The sequence below is a fragment of the Brachionichthys hirsutus genome, chromosome 20 (genome assembly GCF_040956055.1).
Source record: "Brachionichthys hirsutus isolate HB-005 chromosome 20, CSIRO-AGI_Bhir_v1, whole genome shotgun sequence".
Lineage (NCBI taxonomy): Eukaryota > Metazoa > Chordata > Actinopteri > Lophiiformes > Brachionichthyidae > Brachionichthys > Brachionichthys hirsutus.
The window spans coordinates 8,093,256-8,112,427 of record NC_090916.1 but is presented as its reverse complement, the minus strand read 5'-3'; the positions used below and the strand labels follow the sequence as shown (position 1 = coordinate 8,112,427).

Genomic DNA, 19,172 nt, shown 5'->3' with positions numbered 1-19,172 from the left:
TGGGAATAAATGACGACACTTTATTGTCCACATTCAAAAGAAAGCTTTAATTAGAAAGTTATATACACACTGTAAAATTAAATTAAACTTTATACAAATATTAAATTACTATCTTCACACCCACTGCCATGTACAGTGAAAAAATAAAACATAGCTGAAAGCATCGAAACTAAAAATCAGGACATGTACTTCTTTAAACCAGATATTTTCAGGGAAGCAACACCGTACAACAGTGCCTCTGAATAAAAAGCCACTTTCAGATTTATTCTTTTCAATCCCACGACATTTTAATGCCTTGAATCAGAAGCAAAAATAATAGTGAGATATTGATTCATCGTCATTATTAACGTTGGCTGGATGAGCTCGGGGAGGACAGAGATGAGATCATGTCCACAACAGAAGAAAACGTCTTGATAAACACACAAAGGACAGTTTGATGCATAGAATAGAAAAGAACAGAGCAAGGCCATTTGGAAAACAGAACGCGCTGCAGTACTGAAAGCAACCAATGAGGAGTCTTAAGATTATAATACCCCCCAAAAAGAAAAAAAACCCCATATAAGTCTAAGGCAACATTCTGTTTGCATTAATAATGTCGTCGATGACAGACACCCACACATGCCAAATAAAATAACCCCCCCCCCCCCCCCCCCCGATGCCTTGTTTCAGGGCAACCGCCGAAGCTTTTCATGTAGCAATAAAAACCCGATAAATCCTAACCAAATAACGCAAGTCTCCTTTACGTTTGCACTCGGGATCAGGAGGGTGATTGAGCGTGTGAGGCGGGGGGGGGACGGGGGGGGGGGCGACTGTTTTACAACAAAACGTTACATTTGTTTCACTGCAACCAGTTGCAGTCGTGTCAATAATGCACAAAAGCGGAGCGCCTCCTACGGAGTGACGGTGGGCGTGGGCGTGAGTGTGAGCACTTCCTCTGAGGGAACTCGTGTTTTCCAGCCATTCAGCAAGAAAATGAGAAATATTCTAGCAGGAGCGTCGATAAATAAAGCACGCATCGAGTCGCCGTCTCGAGCCTGAAATCACGTTTTGCTTGCTCATTTTCCCCTCTGGCGACAGACGAGCGACATCGACGGCTGCATCGAGGCCGGACGCAAGAGGACACGTCACCTCTGACCCCACGAAGGTGCACGCACGCAAACACGCGCTTGGATTCAACAACAATAAATACAACGGGCAGCAGGGTCAACGACCTCGACCGCGTGTTAAGACAACCTTGTCCTCAGCTTTCAGACGAAGCGCCACATCGTGTCTCCCTCGTCTCGCGGCGCAGCCCGGGAACGGGAATACCGATCTGTCCTGCTCGTGGACGGGAGAAGAACCTTCCGGAAAGAAGGCGCTCCATAAAACGCTGCACTCTGGTTCCCAGTCCCACGAATCCACAGGTGGACGCCGCCCAGATGCGAATAGCGATGGAGCGAGACGGAGGAGGCTTCACGCGTCGTTCGGGGCCGTCCGCCCGGCTCTCGGGGCAACGGCTAAAAACAACATGCAACATTCACAAAGTCTCATCTGCCACTCACAACTTTTCAAGTACAGCGGGAAGACGGTTGTGGACGAGTTGGTGCGTCTCGATCGCCGAGGCCTCTGTAAGTATACCCGTTAGTATACAGAACTACGCCTGGGAGGCAGGTGAGTGAGTGAGTGCACGTTTTACTCGTGTACGAAGGATTCTACAGGATTCACGTTGAGCCGGCGTCGCTTCCTTTTTGTCCGGCTCAAAGTAACTTTTATCCGGTTGCAGCGGCGGCTCCAGCTTGTGACGCAGGGAGTTGTTGGTTCGTTGCTCTGCGGGAGGCTAAAGGGTGTCGTCGTAGTCTTTTCTCTGCTGCTGCTGAGGAGGAGTTGGGGGTGGGGGGGGGGGGGGGTAGGTTGACAGCCACAGCCAGTCCAGGTCAGCAGTGAGACGGGGAAACGGGGGGCTCTTGCTGCTGATGCCTTCACGCTTCCTTCAACAGGGGAATATCTGCAGGGGGGGGGCAAAGAACACACATTAGAATGGAGCAATGCCCCCCCCACCCCCCCACTCACTCGTTCAATCGTTACACCCCTAACTGAAGTTATTCTGATCCGTCACTCCGTGGAAGCCTCTAATTCAACCTACAGCTCGGACTAGAAACTAAAACGGACGTTCTCTTACCGTCAGAAAAATCATCTGCAGAGGCGACAGAAAGCAGGCTGTGCTGGTCACTACTGTCAGAGTCTCTACGGAGCGGTAGGGGGCCCGCACACGCACCCCCAGGGTGCTCTCCGGCCCACGATGATGAAGAGGAGGAGGAGGAGGAAGAGGGGGCCTGGTGAACTAGCACCGTCTCAGCACGACGGCGGGAGGAGAAAGACGACGACGACGACGACGTGGAGGGGAGGCAGAAGTCCAAGTCTCTATGGTGGCGGCTTCTGGGGGGGTCCTGGCCTCCCGCTGCCCCCTGAGGAAGCCCCTCGGAGAGAACGATTGGAACGCGAGACTCCGGCGGAGCCGGAGGAGGAGGAGGAGAAGGAGGACCGGGAGCAGCGCAGCGTCCGCCGCTGCCATAGACGGCCTCCTCGTAGGAAGGCAGCGCCACCTGGACGCCCTCCACCATGATGGAACTGGGCTGGCCTGAGACGCCATGTTCCCTCCTGATGGACAGAGAGACAAAGACGGGAGTGAGACGCACCGGGACGGACGGCGTGACGCAGGCGCCGAGCGCCCAGGCCCACGCCGACGAGCATTACATCGAGTCTCTTGCCTGCTGTGATGAAAGGACTTGAGTCTGGGCTGCACCAGAACGAACAGCACCACCAGAAGCAGGATGAGAGCCACGGAGCTAGCTGTGGACGCCACAATAGACAGAGCCGGCATTCCCAGCGGAGAGCTCGGCTCCTTGTCTGAGGGGGGGAAGAGGAGGAGGAGGAGACGGCGAGTGAAACGGCGGCTTCGCAAACCTGGATTTACATTTCGCGCTTCGAGGGGGGAACTAAGGCGGACCTTGAGTGAGTCGGCAGCTGATCTGCATGGGACTGTCCCACTCGCCGTTCTGGCAGGTGAGGAACTTGTACTCCCCCTTCAGGGCGTAGCCTTCGTCACAGAAGTACTCGATGACGGTCTGCTGGGTGAGGCGGCGGCAGGGGGACGGGCGGCAGCGGTAGCCGCCGTTCTCTGGTTCGGTGGGGGGGGAACACACTGGGAGGAGACGGAGGGAGTGAGCGCGTTTAACGACAGCGGTCGCCCCGACGCGTGCAGCCGTTGGTTTGCGCGTCGCGTCGCTCACCATCGCTCCTGACGCAGCGCGGCGGCTCGGGGGACCAGGCCCCGGAGCTGACGCACATTACGCTGGCGAGTCCATCCGCAGTGTAGCCGGGCTCGCAGCCGTAGGTCAGCAGGGTGCCCGCGGGGAACGGGTCCCGGTTAGCTTTGGTCTGGTTCAGCAGGGCGCCGTGCTGCACGGCAGGCGGCCGCGCACAACCTGGCAACACGGAACAGGAGAGAGCAAAAAAAGAGAACGCGGATCAGCCGACGGTCAAAGGATAGAAGACTCAGGAGCATCTTCCTCCGGCTCTGACCCGCTTACGTCTCGTATATCAGCTTCATCCGAGGAGCACAGCTCAGCAATTTATAGACGCCTTCCGAGGGAACAGGGAAACGTTTTCTTACATGTGGTCCGGATTCATTTAAGAATAACTTCACACGATTGGGTCAAATAAACAGACTATTCCCGTAAGTGTATCAGTAACGGTGCCCCTTGTGGCTGGCTGGATCCCAGTCTAATAGAAAAGCCCCTGTATTGCATTACTGTGCCCCCCCCCCCCCCCACGGGAGACTGTGGGGTTCCATCATTGCGCCGACATCCGCTGCCGGCTGGTCTTCTCTGCAGGCAGCTGCCGCCGGGTCAAACCACTTCTCACGGGGGGGGAACTCTGAAGTTGACAGGTCGAGCAGATAATTGAAGCTCAGAGGTATTGTCGCTGGAAACGAGGCTACATTTTCCACAAGCGCCGCATCAACGTGAGGTGACTGTGGGCGTCGACGACGACTCGGGAAGCTCCGCGTGGATCTAATTTCTCTCGATTATCTCCGGCTCATTAAACCGCCTGCGTCCCACTCGAGCGACGGCTGATACCCGTCTGCCGGTGAGGAGGCATCTTTAGTTGGGCTCGTTTGCTCGGCTCTAATGGCAGATCCGGAGCGCTAAGCTCCAAGGCAGCCAATAAGGACGGAAGTTAATGTCGCGTTCATCCGCCTCTCCGCGCTTCGGCTGCGGCGCGACGTTCTTCTTTCTCGGCGTGCGTTTGACATTAACGTTTCTGACTTTGTTCCAGACGTCGTGCACACACGTGCACGTGCATTTGCAGCTCCAGTCGGGATAGAGCCGAGCATCTCAATCCACCACGTCTGTCATAACACCGGAGCACCTGTGTAAACCGTGACTGGACAGCAGGAGGGCGAATTTACTTTCCGCCTTGTTGATCTTCGGGAGAAGGGTAGATACGTGCATGGGCGTATCTATACCGGCTTCATTAAAGCTGATCTGGCTCATTTGGGAGGAATCTACGCAGGAATTTGGGCTCGGCTTGTTTTGGAACACTTTAAACCCATCGAGTGTGCATGAACAGTCATTTTCATCTGTAAGAAGATAAAAGTACATTTGAGAAACGCCCACGCAATAAGGATCATTAAGAAATCAAATCAACACTAATGACTGTTCGGATCAGTATTTAATCCTGATTTAAAAAAAATAAAACACATTGATAATCTCCTATTGCAGGGCTTCCTCATTTGCTTGATAATAAACCAAACATAAGCCAATCCCACATTGCGTGTGCGCGTGTGTGTGTGTGTGTGTGTGTGTGTGCGTGTGTGCCGAAAAAGAGAGACTCTTTCCACAGCAGAGCCTCCAACTTCCTCTAATCTCCTGGGAGAAACGTCGCTCCAAGCCGGCAGTACAAGATTAAATGCAAACACTGAAATGTGCGAGTGCCTCCTCCGCAACACGCACGCACAATACGGAAAACAGAAAGTCAACACCCACAAACGGAGACACTCCCAGGACGATACCAAAGGGTGTATTGTTGCATTCCGATGGGGACAGCTTGTGTGTGTGGACCGCAGAGGTACGCACAGCCGACTGCAGGCATGCTGGATAACGACGGTTCAGAAACGACTGCCGATGACGCCGAAGGTCGGTCCGAGTCTCCTCCAACGCCATCTTTAACAAGCGGCTATCAGTGTCGTTAAAGAGCACCCAGTTTAACATCTCGAACACAAGCGGAACCGTTGCCAGTAGCAGTTAACTGCGCTCTTCCCCTCACACGCAGAAACACCATCTGCACGTCTTTGGACAGCGTTTGACACCAGGACCTGAACGGTTGTTGAACGAGTCGCTTCGGGGCAGCTTAACGGTGGCGATGGTGCTAATGGAGGTGCTAAAGACGAACTGATGACCCCAAGCTGGGAGGCATCAGGGGACAAAGGTCGCAGGGGGCATTGTGAGAACGATTTGCCTGTAGCTGCTGATGAGGGTCAACAGTATTCATCGATTTGACTACGAATTGCAGGATTGTGTTAGTTAGTAGCATCACGTGCACAAAAATGCATTCAGTGGTATTTCAAACAAGGTCCTGCCAAAAACTGAAGAAAGCAAATCATAGAGCTATAATTTTATTTTCTATGACGTCAGGCTAAGAACGACTGTGAGCTGAGCTCTCAGTAAGAACTAAACCCCAGAGGTCAGAGGTCAGGTCGGTCTAACCAACCGATCATTTATTCAGAAGTGGAACAAAACAGACACTCTTTTGATGCCAGGAAAACCTTGGAATCTTAAAATGCTCATCATCTTTTCCAAATCCCGTCGCCAGCAACTGCACTTATGTGCCTAGAAGACAATAAAAAGTCCTGCTGCAAGCATTTACTCATCATAAAATACACACAACTGTTTATTTCAGTATATGGAAATGAAATAATGTTGCCGATGCAGTGACGTATAGCTGAGCACCTCTAGGCCGTGTTAATACACAGACGGTAATGTCCCATTTAGTTGGATCAAAGGTGAAAACGTTAATTACTAGATCTGTATAGATTGATAAGAATTGAATTGGTTAAGTGGTGTTTTTGTATTGTTTTGTCGTCAAGGAAACTGGCCAAAGTTTTACTGATTACTATCAGATATCCTTTAATGTAATCACAGACTCGCCCTTTGCAAACTACATCCTGTGATAAAAGAACCACTCACACCACGATGCCTTAAAAAGGTCTATTAATACATGGCACTGGGGAAAAAAAAAAAAAAAAAGAGATTAGAGTTGTCAAAAGAAGTCAGAGCCTAACTTAGAAAACACAAAAGTACATTCAACATGAAAAACCTTTAATGCCAGGAAAGCGAACAAAAGGCAAAGAAAGAGGAATCAAGCACGAAAAGCAAAGACGCTGACCGACAAACGGGGGCGATTGCAAAAACAACATCTTCAGCATCGTGGGGCAGCATAGTCCCGAGTAATCACAAGCTGGAAAGAGTCGAGTCACGGCACGTCGGCCAGATCTAGTCTGAGAGGGAGAGGCCAGCTACAGAACATACCGTAACACGCCGTGGGCTGGGCTAGCAGGAACGGAGAGAATGAACGCTGCCTCGGTGGTTCAGATACCTCGCCGTCTCTTTTTACCCCATTGCCCTTTCAGCCTAATGTTGAATGTTGGCTTGGGAAACACACAGGAGGGGGGGGGGGGGGGGACCCATCAAACGATTAAAGCACCGAACGATGGCAGGGTGGCTTTCAGAACGTCCTGTTGTGTGCTTGTGAGGAAGCGAATGAGTCACCGTTAGACACGAGCTGTTCTCCCACAGGTCTGACGCTCAGGGTTCGTTCCAGAGAACAGGCTTTGCCGAAACGATGACTAACGCGGCGTCGTCGGGAGTCTCTTGTGAAATACGTGGAGATTTTGAAATGATGATAACGCACCATACCGTTGGTATTTAGCAGGCCAGAGATGGGAGAAACGCTTTGCTCGTCGGGAGGACGGGGATGAGGCGGAGCGCCCTCCAGGCTTACTGCTAGGGCAGTGACAGAGGAGACTAGGGCCGTGGGGGGGCGTTAAAATCCCCTTCCCTGCCCTGAAGAGCCACCCTCGCTGTGAATATCTCCCTTTCTCCATCTGTTACCGATGGCACTCGTCCACCAAGAACTGGAAGGTGGGTTGAGGAAAACACAGATGAAGGGAGGACACGGGCTTCAGTCCTCTTTAATTCGAATTATCCTCCATCACAAGCTGGTTGCGCTCTTAAGCAGATCGGACACCGATGACTTTTGCAGCCAGCTGTTTGGGTTCTCTGTAGAACAATGGGTCTTGAGGAGTGTGTGTGCTCGTGTGTATCGGGAGGCGGTGTGAATGCGTGCTAAGAGGGGGTTGTGCGTCGGATTAAGCGTAAACCCCGGGGATGATGATGCCCTCTTTGGACTGGTAAATATGTTTTTGTCCCTCCATGACCTCGGACTGTGTTTGTTGTGGTGTAATTTTCAAGCCAAGTTCCCCCCCCCCCCCCCCCAGTCCTGCTAATCCACAGTTGTTGTTTTTTTGTCAAGCTGTTCAAAGGTTGTAGGACGCTAATATAAATAGAAGCGTTTTATTCTTCTAATAATATTTAACTAGGGTTACGGGAGACGTCGTCTTCAAGATTTTAAGTTTTATTCCTAGTTGTTAGATCCTACTCTTTCACCGCCCCCCCGGCTTCAAATCTGATGCGCAGACATTATTAGTCGAGTCACGGTGAAACTCCTGAATGCGCGAGCTTCCTCCACCTGCTTTTGTTCTTTTACACATACGGAAACATCCCAGATGATCCTGCAGAGGGAGAGACTTCACACTGTATGAGGTGGCGAGACTCTGAACACTGATCTGCGTAGGTGGCACGACATCCCAGCATAGCACGCCTAACGTACTGGTGAGTGACACTAGTATTGTCACGTTCTGGTGTGTGCAAGGAATATGCCATCTCGCTGTAACCGTCACGCGCACACACACACACACACACACAAACTTGTTTTCACATTCATATCATATCAATCTCAAACAGCCGGGCTGTGAATCATATTTTTCCAGGGTCGGATGATGCAGAACAAAGTTCCATCACGGTGCTGTTGCTCCGGCTCCAGGACCTCTGGGAGAAGGTGGAGGGACCTGACTTGAAGAGGAAGGGGAGGAGGCGGATGAAGAGGAAGAACAGGGAGGCGGCCGGCACGTTGATGCGAAAGCCTTTCCGCAGATATGGGAGGACCGCAATCTCACTGTGCGAGCGTAGGACGCATCCCAAGCACACACCCTGGTGGAGGAAGTCTCTGAGCAGACACATCCTCCACCTCCACACCCACCCCTCTGCATTTAGCGAGCCACGTGCGCCGCCGTTACGCGCCATTGTCCCTGCTCGCTGGGGGACGGGGGGGGGGACGGGCACAGTGATGGAGTTAAGCAGCGTGCCTCACAGGAGGCCAACAGACAACTTTGCATTTGAAGGGTTAATATGCATAAGGGGACAAAATGGGTGAAAGCCAGGGGGTGGGGGGGGGGGGGCACCATTGTGTGCGACACTCTCTCACCCCGAGATGCAAGCACACACACACACACACACACACTCTGTTCTCCAGTAACAGATGGGAGGATGTTAGCAAATGCGAACGTTGATCTCCCCCTTCGCTCCTCTATCATCCTCACCGCAGAGGACAGCTGGGAGGCAAGCATTCCTCCTTCTCAGCTTTCAGAGGAAAACAAAAGAGCGTGTGGGACCCCGCCTTCACACACGTGCATGTGTTCAGATCCCCCCCCACCCCAACTCAAAACCCCCTGCAGAAGAAACTAATGTTCTCTCAAGGCACTTTCCAAGGAGATCAGGTCGAGGCCGAGATTCCTTTCTGCCCGGATCCGACAATCCCGTTGAGCAGGAACACAGAGACAGCGGCCAGGAAGACGGGATTCTACACTTTACACGTCTCGCTAATCAATATATTACTCTCCATCATGAGTCTTTGTTCTGGATGGGTGTGATGTCAGCGTTAATGTTATGGTGACATCATAAAATCCTGTTTAAGTGTTAATGCGTGAGAAAAACGCAAGAAATAATATGATGACAATTTGAATTGTTCAGACCTAGAGATTGATAATGAAATGATTATGGATTAGACGTCTTGAGAGACTCATAAATACTGATGCAATTATCTAAATGGACGCTGGTGTAACCTAAAGGCCACGGCCAGAGCGGTGCTCACAGATGATGTAATGAGGACACAGGAACATTGGGCTGCAGCTCAGCCAACTGGACACTAAACATACCGGCAATCACAGTTTGAGGGATGTGACTAGAGGGGAACAAAATAAAACAACAACACAGGAAACGGCGCCATGCAGACAGGAAATACGTGTACAAGTACATCCTGGAGCACAGAAGAGAGCAAGTCATGCATCGTGGAGTAAACACAGAATCAAAGCTGTCAGCAACCTTTCACAAAACTGAAGTGTCTTTAAGATTAAGACATTTAATCTCTGGCAGCTCCGAAAATCAAACTTCACACGGCCCTCTTTTTAGAATCTAATTAAAAGATCTACTGAAAAGCAAATTTCACCAAAATAACACAAGAAGAACGAGTCGCTGAGCCATTTTTCTGAGGTGCGGTCAGGTAAAGTGAAACGGTACGCTGCCTCCACCCATGACAACAAACAAGCCGGGTGGAGCGGAATCGCACATGAAGGCCCAGCTCTTCACATTATTGCCCCCATTTCTTGTCTTGCTACGGCTGTGGCATGTTGAGGCATGACGGCATGACTTTCCACTCGGCGCTCCACCGTGGATTCACAGCCGTTGATAACCATTCTGACTGCCGATGTTCTGCTCCAAACATAACAGCCGCCGCTCTCGACCGAGCTTTTGTGCGGCTGGAGAGAAACCACGGTTTGCTTGACTTTATAAAAAAAAAGAAAAGAAGAAAGGCGTGTTATATCCAGCTGTCAGTAATTTAGGAACTGATGTCTGACCTAAGAATGTCTGTGGCTCGGAGTGGCAGCTGCAGTTTAAAGATACCGTTAATGCAAGTCAAGCATTTATTGCTACTCTGGCTTCTCATTTAATGCCCAGAGATGGAAAGATTGCTTTATTGCCATTTCAAACGTTTTCCAAATGTTCTGGTGACAGGGGGGGGACTGGTTAGATATATTTCTGTGATGCTGTGTTCCAAAATCATTCCTGATGTGCTTTGCATCACGAGCTTCGTCACGGTGGCTCACCGTCTGACACGAGCATGGATGTCTCAACCGTGGGTGAATCCAGCATGCGTGGGATGCACGGCGCCGTATGTGCAAGACGATGAACTTGTTTGAACAGGACGCTGCAGATGACTAATGGTGTGACGAAAAATCAGACCAGTGTTTCAGTGGGTCTGAAAAAAGAGGAGGTGGGACAGCAGGGGGGGAAAAGAAACAACGAGACGGATAAAGAAAGCAGGAGATGCGAGTTTATTTCATGTCTTGCATGCGTTTGGCAAAATGTTAAATAAAAATACACAGAAGACACAGAAAAGTGCAAAACGGTCAAAAGCACAGAATAAAAGCAAAGAGGAGTAAAATAATGAAATGAGGCAGAAGCAGCAGAAGACCGGAGAGGCTGGGGGGGATATATTTAGCAGCTCATTAGTCAGAGATGTTCTCTACTCAGCAGGCCGGTCCCTCAGATGAGGTCCTTTGAAAATCATTACGACTGCCTGCTGGTTCAGACAACTGAAAAACAATTTACAAACGGCCTCTCCCGTCCCTAGCCGTAATGTAGCTGCAAAATAATCCTCGAGTTCTGGAGAGACGCCCAAAAACAAAGCTGTGAACATAACGGTGTGGATTATAACATCGCATCCGCTGCATTGTTATGAAAAACAACCACTTCTGCCGCGACTGCATCCCGCGTTGACATTCGGCCTTTACGATACAGCTCCTGCCACCAGCGGAGAGGGAATTTGGAGACTAGCGAGACTATTTGTATCAAGTGGGGAATGTGAATGGGGAGGGTAGATTTCCAAAATCAATAATTAAGAGACAAAAACCATTTGAAAACCGCATCTTGTTTCGTGTGTATCCGTAGACCAATAGCGCTTTCCTGGAAAAGTGTTTAAAGTCTCAGACGGGCGAGGGAGGCATTAAATGACGCAGGGAGAGAGCAGAGTTATGGTTCAAGCGACAAATACACAAGCAATGAAAGCGAAAGGCTGATGGGCTCCGATCTCACCTGGCTAATGGTTGAAGCCCAACAGAATGAGACGGAGGTGTCTCTGAAAAGGGGGTTGTGCTGCACTCGGTACACTTTGCCACACACACACACACACACTCTAATTGCAGACTGGTGATCTAGTGGAGCAGCAGCTCGCTGTGGTTTGGCCTCTGGCTTCCAGCGGCCCCCTAAAAGACCTCTTTGTTCTCACATTTCAGAGAGGAGGCAGTAGCGAACGCATTGCTTTACTCGCGCTCGCTTGCGAGCCCCGTCGCTAAAAAGGACTTCGGGGGATGATTCCTAACAGTTAATTGCGCACTAACCCTCGTTTCCAACTCCCCTCGGGCCGTGCCGTTTGCGAACCCGGTCTATCGAGCAAACTGTCTGCGAGGGGAAACCAAAAGAGCGCTCGCACTCTGTGGGTTTCTGGGGGGGAAGGCAAAAAAAAAATGCACACATACACACAATTTTGGTTGGCTAGAGAAGGCAACAAGTTTCAAAGACTGCTGCTGTTTGAAGACGCCAGAAGTAGGCCATGGCTCATTCAGATATCTTCCTCTGTGGTCAGAGCAACGACGCTACGCCGGCCACTAAACTCTACTCTGCCTGCGAGAGAGAAGAAGGGAGCGGTCAAGTCCTTTTCCCTCGAGCACCCCATCCTGTCCGGCCCTGAACGCTGATGCGAGACCTGCCGACACAAAGCGCTCGCTCCGCGTAACGTCCTTCATCAGCTGGAGAAAAGATTCTCCAACTTAAGCCAAGAACGGATAACCAATCGATCGTCAAAAACAAACAGGTCTCAGAGGAAATTACAAAGGCGACACTGTTTCTTCCCTCGGCCTCGGCTTTCGGCTCGCCCTTTTCTTTAACCGTATGACTCCGCTTTTCTCCTGGGCCCAAGGGAAAGCCATTTCCTGTTCTCACACATGATCAGACATAAACTTCACCACCGGCGCACACAGTGGGTTTGTTGAAGGGAGGCTTCGAGTTCTGCTGATATCATCTTGCGTAGGTTTAACTCCTACTTCACATGACAACAGGGTTTTCAGAGGGCGCCGTTTATCTCTTTAAGCGGACGCACAAGGATTCGAAAGGACTCGAAAACACAAAATGTGAGCAGATGAGCACGTCCTTATGGGGAGTTCCCGCCTCTGAGTCATCGTCTAGGTCCGCTTCCTCAGAAGCAAACCTCAGAGGCTCATTGTCGGAACTGACACAATATCAGCGACTCAGTTCCGTGAAGCAGACATCCGAGGGACGTCAGAGGGGCAGAGAAACAACATTGTGCCTCGAAAATCCTCGACTGATGTTGCTGTGTTTGTTTACCGGCATTGTTTTGTCTGTTGTGTTCCTACTGTTGGAAGAATGTTCTGAATTAGAAATAAAAATGTAATCATACACTGTAATCATGAACACAAATTCGAAGGAGGCGTTCAACCCCGCTGGTAATTTTGTTTACGCCGAACAACCGAATGACGGATAAAAAAAAAAAGAAAAAAAAGACTAATTGAACCGCGATTGCCTCTAAAAACACATCACTCCCGATGGAGTTGTGTGACGACTTCCACACGGAATGTATTGACAGTTATGAAAAACGTTTGACTTGACCTTTCCATGGAGAACATGAAGCCGCCGACGCAGATCGGAACCTTTTCTTTCTTTGGTAAGTGAAGTAAAAATGGGAGCAACGAGTCTCATTCCATCCTTCGCGCTCTCTAATGCCATATTTCCTGAGAATATCCACAAAAAGACCAAACAGACAGTGACTTTGAAGCACTAAAAATAGAAGTTCATTGCTCTGTGCTGTATTCCGGTCTACAGTATGCTAATCTTGTAATATATATATATATATATATACATCCATCCTGTATGATATATATCTTTGGCACAACGCAATGCTATTTGCAGGAACAAGCCTGTCATTAGAGACAACATTTTGTATTAATGAAATATTTCCAGACAAATTGCCATCCCTGGAACACATCAAAGGATTACCTACCGGTAGGTAAATTATGTATGGAGAAGAGCGAGACAGGGAGGCCAGGGAACAGAGGAATTAATAACACCATGACTCTAAAGCTTCAAAATGAGTCTCGCCTTTATAGAAATAGGAGTAATTACAAGCTTGATTTCATATTTTCACGCTTCGGAGGCTGTAAGTTATGTCTTGGATGTTTTGGTGCTGTAATTGCTGTTATATCTCCTGTTGACACGCACCCCATTCGTGCGGTTTAAATTTACGTTTACTCTTCCTGGCGTTGTCCTCCTTTTCTAAAAATACAGAGAAGAAAGTATATTCCTCACCAATGATCAAACAACATTTTGTGACGAATACAGCGCACAGATGAGGTGTAGCTCCTGCAGTGCGAGTCACACTTAATAATGACTTGCCTATTATAAGGAAGTGGTTATGTTTGGACGACACTTAAAAATAACCCGTCAGTCCAGTCAAGGCACCATCCATAATGTTCCAGCTCAGTTTGGAAAACAAGGGCAGCAAAAATTAATAAAGGTTTTAACCTGACATAATGTACAAAGAGGTAGTTTTATATAGGAGGTGCTTAAACTAATCCTTAAAGATACAACACTTTTCTTACAGATATAGTAATAGTAATTCCTTGAGTATTCACCACATAAAAACACACTTCTCACCTATGCAAGCTTACATTGTATAGGAACATCTCAGTAATACATTCTGTACAATAAGCCAAATCCACACGTGATACCAGCCCCTCTGACCTCTACGTGGATGGGTATTACCTAAGACGGAAAACGAGAGGGATGATACACTCGGGATCAGCAGCACCCTCCTCCCGTTACACACAGAGGGTACTTCTGTGAGTAACAAACAGACTAATAAATTCATTTCTTCCTGCATCCATTGGTTTCATCAACAGCCTGTTATGACCGGCCTCTATGCACTCGTTGTTATTGTAGTTATACGTTGTATGCATTGCCGTGTGTCATGGGGAATGTATAAATACACACATTCATTCATTTATTTGAGACATTTAACAAAAGTAATCAATTAACCCCGGATCATTCAACCACCCCGGAATACACGTTCAATTATTCACACATACACAGTTCACCTCCTCTCTGTAGCAAGGACATCTGGCAGATCTCACAAGCTGGCTGTGTGAGAGGGGTGTGTAGCCTGTATTTGTTTGGGGGGAGGGGGGCTGCACCATTGGAAGGCTAAAGTGCGAGCGTAGCTGGCAGAACTGAGGGGTTCACTGAGTCCATGGCGTCCAGATGAACCCCTTTTGAGAGACACGGGGGTTTACAAGTCCCACCGGCACCGCCTGCGTTTCATTTAACCTCCAGGATTGTTGCACTCGACGATAATCAACTCCATTTTGATGCTTCGGACAATAATCAAAGCCCACAGGGTGCAATGCAAAGCCTGGTCTGAAGGTCGATGTGGAGCCATAACAAGAGAAGGCTAGCCATGCTAAAAGCCATCAAAGGACAGTAAAGTCACGGCCGATTTAAAACCTTATGAGAGCAACGTGACCACAGATAACATCGTTTCTCCGGCTCACCCAGCAGCGAGGGGAAGCTGTTGTGACTCATTACGACAGTGAATGGATTCACAGAGCGTGCGAGATTGACCGAGGCAGGGGTAAAGGAAGCCAATTTGATCCAACTGACCCACAAGGCGAGGGGAAAACGACCTCAATCAACTCACGAGAGACCAGCATGTATCACTGCGTGTCTGCCTCTTACCTGATGCGTGAACATGAGGGAGCAGGGTGAACAGGAGGAGAAGCACGGAGGCAGCCAGCCTTTGGGCTCGAGAGGAGGACGGGGCTCTCGTCTGAAACGCCACCATTCCATCGCACATCTTTTCCTCCGGCGACCAGAGAGAGTCCTCTACGGCTTAATCTGTTCGGACCGGAGAAAGAGGAAGGGCTTGAATGGGAGGGTGGGCGATGCAGATTACCGTCAACATTCAATGAGCATTATGTGACCGAAAGCAAAACAGAGGGAGATGAGAGAGTCGGGCGAGAGAGCTATACTATAAGCCTTCGCTGCATGTCATCAAGTCACAGTTACTAATAGCATCCACCGTATGAATGATTTTAGACACATTATCTCTTCAGGATTTTCAAGGACTAATAAAAATAAAATAAAAAACAGCCACTGTAGATGATGCAAGAGGAAAACAAATCCCAGCGAGTCGGGGTAAAACTAAATGATGCTTGCGACTGCAGCTTTAGCAAAACTAGTGATAACCAAGAGAGGGGTTTGGCTCAACTATAAAATGAATGAAACTTTCTATAGTTTTATGAGTTTGCTGCTTCCAAGATAGCATGACAATAGCAGACAAACAAAAAGGTATGTCACAGGGATTCCTCAAATTTAGCTATAAATGAAATACAAATAGCATACAAACAGTTCAGCAGTAATGAGATGCCACATGACCATCAGATCGGCTGTGGTGTTAGTCTGTTATACTGCAGACTGAAGGTACATCGCATGCTAGTTTCTGTAATATCTCCTATATTCTGATGCTCCACGGCATGCAAGATGTATATTATGTGTATAGCAGAGACCAGGAAGCATGAACATCCTCATAAGTCTGTTTTCTTCATTGCACTACATGTATCTGTGAGCGTGTGTCTACAGAATGTAAATGTAAAATACACAGAAAATAAAACTAGCATAAACAGCTAATTCAGGTGACGCCATTTCTAGATTAATTTTTTAGACATATCCAAAACATTCTTCGTAAAAGGCTGCTTGTCAGTATGTAAATATATTGCTGACATGTAAATATTCATTTGCTATGGTGTTTATAATGCAGTGCTGACCTTCATAGGAAGCCGAGGACAGAGTATTGACTGGCTGCTAGGTTCGCAAAGTGAAAACTTAAGCAGAAACAAGTCTAATTGCTTTCACACAAGAGCGTCAGAAAGGTAGACCGTCATTAACACAGTGCTGCAGCGTCCTACGAAGCACAGCAGTCCATTTTGACCATTTCGACATCACAGCTCGACCTTGAAGGTATTTTAGTGCAGATCTTTCAAGGCACTGACTTCATGCGTGCGCATTTTATTAGATGACCGAGACGGCAGTCTTCTTGACAGTATAGGTACGAGCGCATAAAGAGGCAAGTCTAGCACTTCTTGTTTCTGGATCAAACCTATTGAGTGTATTTGGTATTTAACCTGATGGCCAGACACCAAATTATCCTCAATAATGAAAACAACATCACTCTACCCCTTTACAATATTTAAAGTAATTCCATTTCCCAAACTGTATAGGCCGTACGAAGGACTTTCAACGGAAACAAGCCCGCAAGGGCTTTTTTGAAATGCTCCTCTTAGACAGGATGTTTGACGTTATTTGTACTGTAATACATGCTACTGTGTGACTGTACTTGTACTCTAACATTCTATCTAATAAATATATTCATCATCATCATCATCGGCCATGCGCCAACCCACTGGATTCAGGAAGTAGAGTTTAAACAGGATGGACACTGTCATCCCCCCCCCCACATCAAACTCTCCTCTTCATGCACAAGCGAGGCAGTCAGCCATCCAGCCGGCTGCTACTGCAGATTTTCAACTGCCCAAGACTCCTGGAATGCAAAAGCAGCCAAGGAGAGCAGCAATGCAGACATGTGTCCGGGAACAGAGAGCACTCAGTGTGCCAAAGAAACAGCCGGGAGAAGATTCCCACCCGATAGGCTCCAATGCTACCGCTACTAGCAGCCCCCTCCTGGGATCGCAGGGGGGAGCGCACAGAGATGTGGCTCTGCATGGCAGCACAGAAAGGACCCTTTGTTTTGAAGTATTATGGAGCGTTAAGCCCCAGACCGCTTGGGCATCCCACCGTTCCGCCGCAAGGAAGGAGACAGAAGCAGAGAGGGAGAGATCGACAAGAAGAACACAAGGAGAGAGGAGGAAGATGAGACAAAGGGGAGTTTCTCAAAATGGTCTTGGATATAAATGACACGGCCTCAAATGTTGACTTCATTGTACGTTGTCATATCTACCCAAGCTAACAGGAATCGAGAGGTGGAGGTGAGGAGTGTAGGAAATGAAAAAGCGTTGCCACTACCGGAAACATACTTCCCCACTGTAATTGTACGGGACATGGTCAACGAAGCAGCTTCACAGAAGAGTCACAGGCTTCAACACGTGCGACCATACTGCGAGCTATTTAAACAAAAGGGTGGGCTGGCAGGACACACACACGCGCACACACACGCACACGCACACGCACGCAAAAGCTGTAGGACAAAAACAAAGCCGAATCCAATTCCCCAATCCAACACATTGACACGACAATCTATAGTTCTGCTTGAGTCTGACATGTTAACACTAACCGCTAAAGTACGCTTTAATCACATGACCGAAGTGTAACAATACAGTAATGCTGTTCTATTAATGGTTAACTAGCTTACCGATATGGTTTTCTGTTATATTTTATCTCTAAGCTCTTTGTAAAGTAAGGGTAAGACTTGCTACCTGGTGATTACGACAGACCAAGTACACAAATGTAGTTAGATTAGTTAGTAATGTTAGCAATTGTCGATACCCACGGCTAGCTTAATTAGAAAGACATTTCGTTAGGCTAGTAGACCAACATAAAGCTGACAGCTTACTAATGTTGTTGAAAAACGAATAATTTGATGCCCTATGGTGGCCGACATACTTTTTTTTATTTGATTTTATTAAGGTAGATAATGAACAAAATACAAACAGGCGGAAAGAGAAAGAGCCTGAGAGAAATCTCGCGGTGGCCTATCGGTGATTAGCTTGCGGAAAAAACAGACAATACTCACGATTAGCAGCGAGTCCTCCTCTCAGTCCTTCACATTCGAGGCATTAACAGCGTTAAAACCGAGTAGCCTCAAACCGGAATGTGGGGAAATAAAAGAATAAAATGTATTTGTCGTTTTAGTCCGTCACGACCACCGTGTTTTGTTCCTTGTCTTCGGCTCGCCAGCTCCTTTTGATGTAGGTGTGCGGAAACTCAGCTGCCTCGCTCTCGCGCGGTCTCCATGGCTACCTCTTTAAAAGGGCGGGTCCTAATGTGTCAAACCAACCGGCTTGACTTCAAAATAAAAGCACACAATCTAGAGGAGGAACAAAAGAACAGAGAAATAAAGAAAACTACGCAACAATTCAGTTAAATAAAAAACTACATTTTCTTTAGAAATATACAAACAATGCGCATATTTTGATGTTTGCACAACCACGTAAGAGTTTCCAATAGTAATGTATATTTATCTTGCTTATTTATTAACATATCCTGGCAGCTGAGAAGCCGAGCTGGGATTAAGGAATCTGAAAAATTGATAATTAACCCTATGTCTTGTGATTTTTTACGAGACATACAGCATGAGCAACACAATTTAGCTATTCAATTTCACTCTTACTCTGACAGAAAGGATACGTGAACCTCTCAAATTTAGCTAACTGTTAATACTCTTTGCAAATGCTGGCATCTAGTGGCCGTTTCATCTTTTAGCATATACGTATCTAAATTTTATTCCAGAATCGATCATACCCCGTAAATAAAAATAAAATCTTGTATTTTACGTCATGCTTTTATGTTGTTCACTTCCGTCGAAGAGAGAACATCAAAACATGGACCGTTTGATGCTACAGGTGGAATAAATAACTATTTTCCTTGTCGGGGTATTACGAATTTATTTTTGTTTCAGTGTTTTAATTACTACATTATTAATAACGAGTCTGAAATAAAATCAGCGAAGAAAACGGCCTCAATGAACGAATATACATCGAAAAAAGCTGATTTAAAACCACCGGGTCCCCCCTTCTTCGGATAAATGGTTGCGCCAAGGTTTCCTACTTCCTACTACATTTCCGTGTTCTCTGCGTATGTAAGCTTCCCTTTTTCGTACTTATGTAGACAGTGTATTACGGTCATTTGGAGATATATTCATAGTTATTCGGATAC

General features: G+C 47.9%; 1 protein-coding gene across 1 annotated transcript; it reads right to left on the bottom strand.

The window, feature by feature from the left end:
* Positions 1–642: 642 nt before the first annotated feature.
* susd6 (sushi domain containing 6) lies at positions 643–18,107 on the bottom strand. The gene is made up of 7 exons (XM_068753769.1): positions 18,031–18,107; positions 14,961–15,119; positions 3,270–3,464; positions 2,987–3,181; positions 2,748–2,886; positions 2,159–2,637; positions 643–1,984 (listed from the first exon to the last, which is right to left on the bottom strand). The coding sequence occupies exons 2-7, from the start codon at positions 15,076–15,078 to the stop codon at positions 1,959–1,961; spliced, it is 1,152 nt and encodes a 383-aa protein (XP_068609870.1). The 5' UTR covers positions 15,079–15,119; positions 18,031–18,107; the 3' UTR covers positions 643–1,958.
* Positions 18,108–19,172: the final 1,065 nt, after the last annotated feature.